Here is a 14,486-nt window from a genome sequence, read left to right as displayed (position 1 = left end):
GCAAATTGGTGAAAAGTTGTTTTGAAGCCGTGAGCTCATAGCTGGATTGAGCTGAAGAATTGAGCTACAAGATGACTTCATTTTAGTTGGGGAGTTGCACCATCATCATCACCACTTAGGACACTTCAAATATGTCCTAAGTCAAAATTTGTGAAAACGTACCTTTTCGTGAATAGTTTCCATCTCAAGAGGTACCTTTTCACAAGGAACTTCCATAATGTTCATCATGCTACAAGTCACCTATGGCCAGCTCACCTTTAGCTCATTCACACCATAAGTAGCTCAAACATGAAGGGACACCTTTCTTAAACATTGTGACCTTTCATGAATGATACTGCCCATGAAGATGCCTTTTCATCCAAGAGCACGTTGTTGAAGAAATTACAAACAATGGAAGCTTAAATCACCAAGTGACATGATATAGAGCTCCATGCCTATTCGGCCACACACATGCCATGCACATGAGAACCTTTTGGCGCCAAACATGAGAAGACACATCACCATTCGGCCATGGGGAGAAAATGGCGCCAAGATGAACAAGCATACCCATTCGGCCAAGGGAGATGCCTTCCCATCTTTAGCCGAATCATCAAGCCCTTTATGAAGGGTTAGCTGAACCATCACAAGCCCAAATGACTTAATCTTTCATTTTAATGTAAAGTCATGTATCTAGCCGAAACATCATGTAACCATTTGGCCAAGCCCTCTCATTTCCTATAAATAGAGTGGCTTGCCATCATTTGTTGGCATCTCATCTCTTATATAAAATATACTCTTGTAAGTTATTTCTCTTCAAAGTTCTTTGTGAACTTTATCGATTTAGTTCCTATAATTGTGGCGTCATTCCTTCCATTTTGATTCCAAGATTCCTAGATTGATATCTAATGGGCTGAAGACACTATAACCACCCCTCAAGCAAGTTTGTGAAGACCGGGATTGTGCTTCATAGCATAGTTTCCTCTTTGGCGTGTTTGAGATACAACATCACCACCATTGCCATTTCATCAACAACATCATCCATCAATTCCATCAATTCCGCAGCCATCTCTATCCTTTCTTTATTTTATTTCATTCTTATTATTTATTTTCATTACTTATATTATTATCCCCTTTATTAATTCCATTATTAATCATTCCTTTCTTCTCTTATTTTGCAGCCCAAACTTATAAATTCAAGGACATCAGTATTTGTCAATCCTAGATCAGGACACAATAAGGCTATCTACTCTCTTCTATCAAAGCATGTAGATTCGCCTTACATCAGCCATACTGTCCATGACACAAGTGAACACTACAAGCTTTCCCATCATGTTGCACTTGTAAACCATAACTTTTTAAAATAAAATCTCCTGTATTTCCAAATGGAAGAACAAAAAAAGAAATTAGTTAGAGGAGCTGGTCTGGTCCCATAAATTAAAAGAACAGAATCTCCATTATCATGAAGAATGTCTGCATAACTCAGAGGGCATTTTTATTAAAAAAATCCACTTCAGATGCAGTGATACACCATTTTGCCTACAAATACAATTAACTATCTGATTTTTTGTTAAAACTCAGATAATATACTGTCACTCAAATAATAACAATGAATAGACAACATGCTGGGTTGATGCCTCCTTGCTAGTTAATTGTTATTACTTGTAACCTGATACAAAAGATCAGAGCAATTAACTAGTTGAACTTTTAACAATTAAAATGTTGGGATCAAAATAATTACCTAGCTGATCTTAATATGCTGATCTTTTAACTTAGGAGGATACAATATCTTGTAAAGGGCGAGTGTTTGAAGTTATTCCCATGAATGTATCTCATAGTTTTGAAAACACCTAAATAGATTTTGGATCTCCTTGGCCAACTCAATGATTTTTTTAATCAAATTTGAGTATAAAATAATTTTAATCGGAAATATTAATTATATGGTATGCGCGTTTGGGTCTGTTTATCTTTTTTTATAACCATGAGCTACTTTACGTGTTTCTAAAGTCTATTTTTATCATATATGAATATCTGAGTAATAGTCTATCTTTAGACTTTAAATTACCTCATAGGGTTAACATTTTGATTTATAAGAGATCTGTAAATCTTTTAATGCATGTTAGGATAATAAAAAAAATGAGAAAATAAATAAATAAAATGAGAGTTTAAAATGATAAACCAACAAACACATTTTGAAATCAAAGTTGTATTTAAGTTGAAAACTAGAAAATATGACTTAACTATCGAATTTAAATTGTATATTTGATAAATTAGGAATATTTGGCATACCCTAGAAGCATTGAAAAAAGCTTAAAACAAGTAGGCAGCTTCAAAAGTCGCACAAGAAGTTGTTATTTCAATTAAATCAATGAGAATATGAGAAATCACGTTTAAATCATCTCACACCATGAAATTACTACTAATCTTGACAAATGTCAAACAGTTATAATTTATTTTTTTTTATATTCAGTAAACTTAGGTTTTATAAAATATTTCAATTGTGAACCTGGAGTGAGACACACACTTCGTTGAGTAAAGTTTTGACAAGCTGATCATGTTGTATGGAAAAAAATGAAAATATTTTCAAGTAAGATAGTCTCTCGCTCTCCGACTTACAAGCACATAATCAAGAAATATGACAAGAAAAGAATAAGGTTATAATATAGGTGTAAGCACCATTTTTCTATTTCAACAGACCCAAACCCATTTACCAAGCCCAAAACAAATTAAAAACCAACCCTTTTAAATACAAACCAAACAGCCCCAAACACAAACATACCCGATCTAGAGCCTAAGAAAGCAACCCGACCTGTAACTCGGATCCTAAGTCTATCCTAGCCCTAGCCACCCACTTCACCAATCAGGCCTTGCCGATCCTCTTTCCCAATCCCAACCAAGCCCTGCATGCAAGCCACTTCTCATGTTCAATACTCCACGTCACCAATTGCTCCACTCGATCAACAACAAACAAAAAGCAAAATAAGAAAAAAGAATTATCATTCCATTTTCCTTGTAATGGGTATAAAACCCAAGCAAAAATCATTGTAAAAGGGTTGGAGTTTTTGGAAAAAAATACTGTAATTTTTTCAAGCAATAAACAAAGCATTCAAGGTTTTTCTCTTTCTATTTTTTTTTATTTCGAACAACTTTTCTTCTAGTCTTTTTTGGTTATAATTTACTGTTTAGTTTCGAAAAAAAGAGAAAGCTTCCTCTTAGTTTTCTAAAAAAAATAACCTTTAGCTTCAAAAAAGATATGTATAACATGTAATTTTTTTAGATGTTTCGAATAACCAAATAACCACAACAATCAACCAACCATTTTTTAGTAGCAAAAACGGTAAAAATATAAAAGAGTGGATCGGGGCTTACCCTTGATTGGAGGTCTTCAGGAGGTCAGAAAATTGAAAGGTCGTCGTCCATTTTCGTTGCGATAGACGCCAGATCTCGCAAAACCACGGCCCGATTCGAGACCCTGACATCGAGACAAACCTCCTCGTGAAATTTGGTGACCAACGGCCACCAGAGGCGGCGACTGGACCGGTGGCCTGTGAGGGTCGATTTTCTAGATAGGGGAGAGCCTCTATCTCTAGTTTTAAAAAAATGAAAAATTAAATTATAAAAAAAAGAAAAAAGTTATATTTATAAAATATTTTTGAGGGAAATTATATTTTAGGTCCCCCAAACTTTGCCATATTTTTGCAAAATAGTCACTGTCAGAGACTGTTTTCATAATTTTTCCCATTTACATGTATACTTTGTATTTTTTGGGGTAAAATTGCATTTCAGGTCCCCCTATGTTTGCCGTATTTTTGTATTTTGGTTATTGGACCTTTCATTTCTAATTTATTGTAATTTTATCATTCAATTTTGTTTTATTTTAATTTTGTCACTGTTTATTTCTGCTTTAGCTACTATTATTTTAATTTTTGCATTTTGGTTACTATTTATTTCTTATTTAACTACTAAAATTTATTTTCTTACATTTTAGTCACTTTTATTTTATTTTATGCAATTAGGTCCATGTACTTATGTTTATTTTAATTTTTTATTTTCCGTTGTTTTTATTGTTTTTAATTTTTTATTATTGTTATTTTATTTTTTTAAATTAGGTTTATTTTATATTTAAATATTTCATAGTTTAAACTCTTATCTTTAGTATTAAATTAGATTAACATTCAAATCAAGCTTAGAAATTAGGACTACACTCTAGTTTAATTATGGAGCAATTCAAGTCGAGTTTTCACATAAGATGCTAGATTACTCGAATCGAATGTTCAACTTTTAAAATTTATTAATAATTAGTATTTTCTAAAAAACTTTAAGTTTAATAATTTAGATAATAATTAGGTTTTTAATTAGTCACTATTTAGGTCCTCGTGCTTTTAAATCTTTTAGAAATCGATATTTTTAGGTCTCGACCTTTTTAGTCCCCGAATTTCGATTAGAGTTTAATATTGAAATGATTAAATAGGTTAAATAGAGCTTCCACTTTTAGCTACATTTCAATGTAGTCCCCTTAATTTAAGGAATAATCTGAGTCGGCCCTCACGTAAATGCTCAAGGGACCACCTCTGTTATTCTATTCAATAATTGGTTTAAAAATCAAATAGGGTTAATATTAGAACATACACATCTAGGTTTTTGAATTTAGGTCCTTTAACTTTCATAATTTGATACTTTAAGCTAGAAAAAACCTTAATTTAATTTTAGATTAATTAGGATAAATAAACTTTGTTTGATCGCATTTTAATTTTAAACCCTAAGGCAATGTTCACTTATTAGGGAATTAATAGTATATCTCCCTCAATCATGCTTAGGGGGTGACTACTGGTGATTCCTGAAATAAGTCAAAATTCTTTTCAAAATTGCATCAGGGTTTTCTAAAAATGAGGCAATATTCAGTTATCGAGCATAATAATTGATCTCTCGCGTTTATGCTAGGGGCGAATGCTATCGACTTTAATAAACGAATACCCTTTTCAACTCTTTGCATCCATAATGATTTTTGAATTAAATAAATATAGAACTCAAAATTTCTGATTTTAAATATAGGGTAACTAACTAGGTACCAATTTTTGGGCACTTGTGGAGGTGTTAATCATTCCCCAAGTGTAACTGACTCCTGAACTCGATTTCTGGATTTTCGCAGACCTTTAAACTTGGTATTTTTATGGAAATAAAATGTTTTATTAAATCACCAGTTTTTACGGTGTCCCAATCACACCTTAAATGATTGGTGGTGACTCCTCACATTTCGAAAACTCCTTTTTAAAAGAGAAACCCCCGAGTCAGTATTGGTCTCACCCCGCCTGGGAGAAAAAATGGTGTCAATAGCTTGGCATCTCTGCTGGGGACATTTTTTTTTAAAACAACTTGAGAGTCGAGCCACGATTTAGTTACCCTATTTTTAGGATTTTGGGAAATTATGAGTTCAATCTTGTTTTAATTTACATTTAATTATGTTATTCTAAAAGAAAAAAAAGATTTTTTTCTCTGATTAAGGCTTACACTTCTGTGAATATTTAAGATTGTTGCATATCATTGCTCTAAACCCGAGCTCCAACCCAGTTTACCTAAGTAGGGAGAGACGTCACACCTCTCGAGGAGTATTGGGCTTCCTTGTGTGAGTTTGATAAAGTATATTTGGTAAACATCCTAAGTTTCCTACCCGAATATCAGATTTGAGGCACGCTTTTAGTGGTATGATCCCCTGAGTCGAATCCGATTCGCAAGTCTGTAATGGGGTTTAATCGGAGTCAAACTCAGCAGGTTGTGAAGATGGCTTGGGAACCCTTTGCTAGAACCCAACCTCATCTAGAGAATTTAGTAAACCTACCTCGTTAGAGTTATGTGGATAACCTAGGAGAACTAGAACGCATGCGGTTAGGATTATTAATTTTCTTTGTTTGCTTTATTTTTGAGTTGAATTTAATTATTGTTACTAAGATTACATTTCTTTGACTAATCATTTCAACTAACATGATTCTTGTTGTTTCTACTAGCATTGATTTTCTTTTGTCTTGTTGCATTTTTACATGAACATGACATATCATCCAAAGGTATTGATCCCTTAAATAACAGATCGTTTAGAAGGTTCTTGAAAAACAATGCCCACAACAATGCCTTTCACTGGGATAGAAAGAATTTAGAAGGTGCTCTACGTAGATTGAGTAGCGTCAAGAAAGAATCTACCTACTAAGCAGACAAAATAGACAGTGACATAATAAAATAACAAGGTGTACTCAAGAAGATTCGACGCTAAAGCCAATAGCTGAATATCACGAACCAACTCAAAATATTTTTGAAAATAGGAGACAAAGTATAAGCTTTGAAGATGATATTGTACCTAGATACTCACATGAGTTGAACAACTTACAGATGGACCATATTTTCACTTCCCCAGCGTACTGATACATTGTCTATTTTTCAAGAATTGTTCAAGGAACAATTATTTTTGGGATCAATTCCTTGTTGCAATTGCATCTCGTATTTTGCAATCCCATTTTTGCATCTTTGCATTTGCATGTGCATCTTTGCATTTTTTTAAATAGTATATATACATTGTACATTACATGGTATACATTGCATCGCAACGTGCATTAATCACAGATCCCGAGAGTAACCCGTAGAGAATCTTGTGATAAAAGTTTTGAGGTAAGATGAAGTCACCCTATTTGTACCAAAAAATGATTGAGAGTTGTGAACGTGATGCTATCACCATCTGAATATCAAGGTAGTTCAATGAGAATTGTGGGGCATTGAAGTTAAAGGTTCAGTATTTAATCAATTCTGGGGCATGAATATTCGATGAATGACGGGGCATTCTGACGTGAACCGAGAAAAAACCATTGCAGCTACTAGGAACTTTTGATGCACTCGTATATTGTCTTGTTTGAATTTCTTTTCTTTCTCTTTTCATTAAAAAGTTTGTAAGTCCCTTGATAATCGAACATTTTAAATAAAATGCTACATTCTGAGGTCATAAGTAATGAGTAATTTTCAGACTCGAAATTCTTTAAGTATCCATTGGATTAAAAGCTCTTCTAAGAATCAAAGTTATAGATCTTTGACAAAATGACAAGATTGAACCTTACCCCAGATGATAGATTCGAACACCATACCCTTCTCTTACAAGGACCAATATAGCATTCTCCTCTCATGAGGAAATGATCAAGAGGCTTGGCATTCAAGTATGAATAGGAGCGGACAACATGAGGCATATCTTGTGTATGACATTGCAAAATTGCCTAGACTATATTTCTGTTGGAGACGTTCAATGATGATCGTAATCTTCGCAAATGGAATAGTGGAGTAGACGAATTTAGTTTGGGACAATTGTTTGGGAACATAACTCTAAATGTGGGATTTTCTTACCATCAAAGACACCTAGACTATAACAGGTTCTTCTCGATAAGCTTAAGAAATTCTAAATCTAAAAGGTTAAGAGGTTAATAAATTATTACTATAGATTATACAATAAAGTTGAGCTATTCTACTAAAGTAATTGGTCATAGAGGAAACTCAAAAGCCCTGGATTTATGAATAAATTACATTCGAACCATGACATTACTCGGATACTCGGTAGTTCGGTGTTTTCTCCACTGCAATTGTCAAGTAGAAGATTTTGTGATGAGAGGAACCCTTCAACTAGCCCAATGAAGGCAATTATAATGTATATACAATAAAGTTGAATTCATATAGCCAAACAATGGCAAATTAAATCAAGTTGATCTAATAATGAGTTCCGATGAAAATGGACTAAGGGAATTCAAAAACACATGTTGTATTCGACTTCACACAAGCACTCAAGAATTTTATATTTTAGACTAATGTCCCTGCACTACCTCTGCTAAAGGAAGCCTACAAAGATTGAACAAATGGAAGATTTTAGAGAACTAAAATAGAAGTGTTCTAGAAAGTCTAGTGATTGATTATGCTAGTTGTGTCATTTTGTCCGCATCTGATTAAAATGCTAAGCCAAAGAAGAGGGGCATGTCTTAAGGTTCACGGGGACCGAAAAAAAGACATATTTGATGACTGAACCCTTAGAAACTTTAAAGAGCTAACCTGAAACCCACCCATCAATTTTGAAACTTGTCAAAGAGCTATAACTTTGAAAATATAAAAAGAGCTGCTGATTCTTTTGATATTGAGTGAACTCGTGTTCTATGATTTGCTTCAATTGTGAGCCTAAAAGAAGGAAATTTTTTTCAACAAACTCTCCATATTCTGAAAATAAAAAGAAGGAAAATATTTTCAAATAGGATAATGTCTCTAGAGAGTTTATATTGGAAATTGACAAAGGTCCTTTAGACCTATAAGCTCAGAATCAAAAATTGGGGCAAAAATTTTGAATGTTAAGGAGTGAGAAAAGTAGATTTTTGCAAAGAAACGAGATGGTACACCTTGTTGTGGGAGGAGAATGAAGACAAACATATCAGGAAGAGAACCATGATTGCTTAAGCACATCTTCAATGCCATTATTCAATAAAACATGCATCGGCATGCACCTACATGATTTTGCATCTTTGCATCAAATATACATTATCATGAACGATAAAAGCTTTAATTTTCCCCTTTCACGAGGGCTTTTTTTCTTGAAATCACGTCTTTTTCATTGAATTTTTCTCTTCTCACGATGACATTCAAGATAGTTGTATTCAGCTACATTTTACAGATTTTTTGGGAAATATGAAATTAAAATACAACAAGACGTCCCCAGCAAAAGGGAGCAATCATCCTCAGATTCAATATTTTCAAAACAAAAATTGTCTCACTTGAGACAATCTCATTTCATGCGAAGATTTATCTCACTTGAGATTGTTTTTCTTAAAACATAAAATTTTATCTCGCTTGAGATAGTTTCACTCGAAACAGAAGATATTTCATTTCACTTAAGATTGTTTTTCTTAAAACAAGGCTTGTCTAGCTTGAGATAGTTTTTTACTCGAAACAAGACAATTCAGTTCATTACATATTGTTTTTCTTAAAACAATATTCATCTCGCTTGGGATTATTTTTTTACTCGAAACAAGACTGTTCATTTCACTACAGATTGTTTTTCTTAAAACAAGATTCATCTCGCATGAGATAGTTTTTACTCGAAACAAGACATTTCATTTCACTACATATTGTTTTTCTTAAACAAAAGATTTTATCTTACTTGAGATAGTTGCATTCGAAACAGGAGATTTTATCTCGCTTCAGATAGTTTCACTCGAAACAGAATTTTTTATCTCGCTTGAGATAGTTCCACTCGAAACAAAAGATTTTATCTCGCTTGAGATAGTTTCACTCGAAACAGAAGATTTTATCTCGCTTGAGATAGTTTCACTCAAAACAGAATGTTTTATCTTGCTTGAGATAGTTTCACTTCAAACAGAAGATTTATCTAACTTGAGATTGTTTTTCTTAAAACAAGCCACGCCTCACTTGAGGGATTAACATTTCCTTTTCTTGATTCACAACACTTCGAATCAGCTTAAGTCCTTCCGGGCCTTCAGCAAGACTTTCGAGCATGATGCTTAAATCCTTCGGGTCATCTATAAGTCATTCGAGCAAGATGATAAGTCATTTGGGCCATCCATAAGACCTTTGAAAATGATGTTTTCAACATTTCCTTTGCTATATTCATAAAACTTCGAATCAGTGACGCCTCACTCGAGGGACCAACATTTCTAGTAGAGAATTCAGGAGAAGAACTTGTTCGACCTATTGCTCGATTCACAACACTTCAAATCAGTAATGCCTCACTCGAGGGATCAATATTTCCAATGAAAAGATCATGATGAGAAGAACCCGTAGCTTGAAGAACTAGAGATGGAGACTCAGCCAAGAGAACGAATCAAAGATGACATCATCTGCAGTAGTGACTCGACGATTTCACAAAAAGAGATGAATTGACATTCCCAGTGAAGAGTTCACAGTTGACAAGAAGAGACCAAGAAGAAAAATGGTGCTTTATTATCTTTGTTTCATTCTCGTTTCATAGTAATAAGCAAAGAGGGACAGCTGTAAGCACCATTTTTCTATTTCAACAGACCCAAACCCTTTTAACAAGCCCAAACCAATTAAAACCCAACCCTTTTGAATACAAACCAAATAGCCCCAAACACGAACAAACCCGACCCAGAGCCCAAGAAAATAACCCGACCCGTAACCCAAATCCTAAGTTTAACCTAGCCCTAGCCACCCACTTCACCAATCAGCCCCTTTCGATCCTCTGTCCCAATCCCAACTAAGCCCTGCATCACGCCACTTCTCAGATTCAATACTCCACGCCACCAGCTGCTCCACTCCATCAATAGCAAACAGCAACTAAAACAAGACAAAAGAATTATCATTCCATTTTCCTTGTAATGGGTATAAAACCCAAGCAAAAATCATTGTAAAAGGGCTGGATTTTTCGAAAAAATATTGTAATTTTTTGAAGCAATAAACAAAGCATTCAAAGTTTTACTCTTTCTGTTTTTTTTTTGAACAACTTTTCTTCGTCTTTTTTTGTTATGATTTACTGTTTAGGTTCGAAAAAAGGGAAACCTTCCACTTAGTTTTCTAAATAAAACAAACCTTTAGCTTCAAAAAAAGCTATAAAATAAAACAAACCTTTAGCTTCAAAAAAAGATATGTATAGCGTGTAGTTATTTTTATATGTTTCGAATAACCAAATAACCACAATAATCAGCCAACCATTTTTCAGTAGCAAAAACGATAAAAATCTAAAAGAGTGGATCGGGGCTTACCCTTCATTGGAGGTTGTCGGAAAGTGAGAAAATCGAAAGGTCACCGAACATTTTCGTGGCGATAGACGCCAGATCTCGCAAAATCACGGCCTGATTCGAGATTCTTACATCGAGACGGACCTCCTCGTTAAATTTGGTGGCCAACAGCCACCAGAGGCGACGACTGTGACGACGGCCTGCGACGACCGATTTTCTAGAGAGAGGCTTTTAAAAAAACGAAAAATGAAAATTATAAAAATGAAAAAATTGTATTTATAAAGCATTTTCAGGGGAAATTGCATTTTAGGTCCCCCTAAACTTTGTCGTGTTTTTGCAAAATAGTCAATGTCATAGACCGTTTTCATAATGTTCCCATTTACATGTATGCTTTGTATTTTTTTGATAAAATTGCATTCCAAGTCCCCCTATGTTTGATGTGTTTTTGCATTTTGGTCACTAGACCTTTCTTTTCTAATTTATTTCAATTTTATCATTCTGTTTTGTTTTATTTTAATTTAGTCATTATTTGTTTCTGTTTTAGCTACTATTATTTTAATTTTTCCATTTTGGTCACTATTTATTTTTTATTTAACTACTAACTTTTATTTTCTTGCATTTTAGACACTATTTTTTTATTTTATGCAATTAGGTCCTTGTATTTATGTTTATTTTATTTTTTAAAATTAGGTTTATAAAATATTTCAATATTTCATAGTTTAAACTCTTAGCTTTAGTTTTAAATTAGATTAACATTCGAATCAAGCTTAGAAATTAGGATGACACTGTAGTTCAATTAGGGAGCAATTTGAATCGAGTTTTTGTATAAGATGCTCGATTACTCGAATCAATTGTTCTAATTTTAAAATTTATTAATAATTAATATTTTCTAAAAAACTTTAAGTTTAATAATTTAGATAATAATTAGGTTTTTAATTAGTCCTCAACTTTTGATTTTATCAATTTAGGAACTTGTGCTTTTAAATATTTTATAAATCGATATTTTTAGATCTCAACTTTTTTTCCCCGAATTTCCATTAGAGTTTAATATTGACAAGATTAAATAGGTTAAATAGAGCTTCCACTTTTAGCTAGATTTCAATGTCGTCCCCTTAATTTAAGGAATAATCTGAGTCGGCTCTCGCGTAAATGCTCAAGGGACCACCTTGGTTATTCGATTCAATAATCAGTTTAAAAATCAAATAGGGTTAATATTAGAACCTACACATCTAGGTTTGTGCCTTTAGGCCCTTTAACTTTCATAATTTGACACTTTAAGCTAGAAAAAAAAACTTACTTTACTTTTAGTTTAATTAGGATAAATAAAATTTGTTTGATCGTATTTTATTTTTAAACTCTAAGGCAATGTTCACTTATTAGGGAATTAATAGTATATCTCCCGCAATCATGCTCAGGGTTGACTATTGGTGATTCCCGAAATAAGTCGACATCCTTTTTAAAATTACATCATGATTTTCTAAAAATGATACAATATTCAGTTATCGAGCTCAATAGTTGATCTCCTGCGTTTATGCTAGGGGGCAAATGCTATTGGCTTTAATAAACGAATACCATTTTCAACTCTTTGCATCCATAATTATTTTCAAATTAAATAAAGATCGAACTCAAAATTTCTAATTTTAAATATAGGGTAACCAACTAGGTACCAATTTTTGAGTGCTTGTGGGGGTGCTAATTCTTCCTCACGCGTAATTGACTATCGAACCTGATTTATGGATTTTCGCAGACCTTAAAATTTGGTATTTTTATAAAAATAAAATGTTTTATTAAAATCATCTGGCTTTTATGGTGTCCCAATCGCACCTTCAATGATTGTTGGCAACTCCTCACATTTCGAAAACTCCTTTTCAAAAGAGAACCCCCGAGTCATTATCGGTCTCAGCCCACCCGAGCAAAAAACGGTGTCGACAATGGGGATAAAATTTGGTAGGAAAAAAATAAATGTGACGATTTAAGACTAGTGAAGATGCACTCCAATCTAATAATACTTTTAGTTAAATATTTTTATGGGATAGGATCCTGTTACACGATGTAAAACTAAAATAGTTTTACACAGATTTAGTACCTTTTGATGGGTGAAAATAGATGGCTGAGATCAATAGTAGCAAATAAGAATGAATTTACTGTAAAAAATTAAGGAGTCAATCCCAACCATCTATTTTCATTCATCCAACCGTCCTAAATCTGTATAAAACTAAGAGTTTTACACTGTGTAAATGGATCCTAACCCTATATATATAATTAATATAAGATTTAAATTGAAAATTAGTTTAAGTTCTTTTATATTTATAAACTAAACTCTAATTAAATATATATTATTGAATAATATTTTTATATTTATATATATTTTTAATCGAATAAATAGCTATACTATAATTGGTCATCACGTTTCACAGGCATTAAAGAAACTCGATTATATTGGTTACTAGGATTGCGTTGCCAGCAAGGGTTCAAGAAAAGAACAGAATGATGAAGATACTAATTTCCAGCTTTCAATCGAATAAACAGCTATACTACAATGAGGGATTGTTCGCTACAAATAATCTTACAAATCGAAAAGGAAGATGATAAAAGAGAACACCCTATTAGAACTCCATTTAAAGAAACTATGCCTTATGTACAATTACTGTTTTCGGATTGTTCATCTTGTTTTTATTCCCCCAAAATATTCACACAGAATGTAATTCAAGTTCCTCACATCAGTGAAACAGACACATTCCATAGGGAACATGAAAAATATCACCAGTAGCATACCTCAAAAGCACCAGAGAAACTCCAGCGCAGTTGATTTTTCTTTAGCCAAGGGATGACAATAGATATCAGAGGCATTGATGGCCTGTACTTTGCAATCAATCTGAACTAGTACAAAACCGTTTTAAGTTACAACTAGCTATCGGTTGGAAAATAAAGAAGTATAAGCACAATGTTAGCATGCCATGCACGAAGATCAATATGCAACGACATTGATATTGGCTCTTCCTCACACACATAAAGAAGGGGACACAAAATAACAAATGTAACACTGCAGCCCTCCCGGATGAAGTGAGGCAAATAATTGCAGAGGCTTTGACCATGGTAGTTGTGCGTACCTTTGGTACGTTTTCTTCCTACGGAAGGCAATTTGTAACACCCCAATTTAGGGGCTAAATTTTAGAAATTATAAAGTGGTTGATTTAATTGGTATTTTTTGAAAAAATTGGGAATTAAATTGTAAAATCGTAAAGTTGGCAGACCATTTTAAGAATTGCAGGAAGTTCAGTGGCTAAACTCATGATTTGACCATTTTTCTTTTGGGATGAATTATAACACCCATTTCCTGTATATTCTACAGAAAAAAATACTCCATTTTCCTCCCCCGGTCAACCCACTTCCAACTCTGATCTACTCGTCGTTCGACCTCCGATTGACGAACCGAAACCACCATCGTGTTCATTGTCGATCGAAGAACCAAACCCCTCAAACATTTCGTTATGAATCGTCGTCGTTCGTCGTTAATTTCAGTTGGAAGTATCGTCGGTTTTAACTCAATTTCAGTTGGTTTTTCGTCGATTCACGACGATCCAGTCATCCGTTTTCGACACCTCCTGCATCATCTTGTTCCTTGCATTGTTCTAAGTCCACCGGTGTTCTCCGTTTCTTGGTCGTCGCCGGCGCGTGGAGGGGTGAGACTGTCAAAGTTTTCAATGTTTCGGAATCGACCTCTCCGCCGTTCAAAATTGTGAACCGAGATTGGTAAGTGTCTCAAAATGCCTTAAAATAATTTTTAGGAAT

General features: G+C 33.7%; 1 protein-coding gene across 1 annotated transcript in view; it reads right to left on the bottom strand.

Annotated features, from left to right (window-relative positions):
- The window catches only part of LOC120155747 (pyruvate kinase 1, cytosolic-like), a 46,405-nt gene extending 32,616 nt beyond the window's left edge, over nucleotides 1-13,789 (bottom strand). Inside the window, exons 1-2 of the mRNA XM_039167226.1 lie at nucleotides 13,737-13,789; nucleotides 13,470-13,569 (exon numbers count right to left, since the gene is read on the bottom strand). Of these exons, the coding sequence (XP_039023157.1) occupies nucleotides 13,470-13,569; nucleotides 13,737-13,789 (153 nt within the window). The remainder of the gene's footprint in view (nucleotides 1-13,469; nucleotides 13,570-13,736) is intronic.
- Nucleotides 13,790-14,486: the final 697 nt, after the last annotated feature.

This window comes from Hibiscus syriacus, unplaced genomic scaffold (genome assembly GCF_006381635.1).
Source record: "Hibiscus syriacus cultivar Baekdansim isolate YM2019G1 unplaced genomic scaffold, ASM638163v2 tig00111207_pilon, whole genome shotgun sequence".
NCBI classification, from domain to species: Eukaryota; Viridiplantae; Streptophyta; class Magnoliopsida; order Malvales; family Malvaceae; genus Hibiscus; species Hibiscus syriacus.
This window is presented reverse-complemented; position numbering and strand designations above follow the sequence as displayed.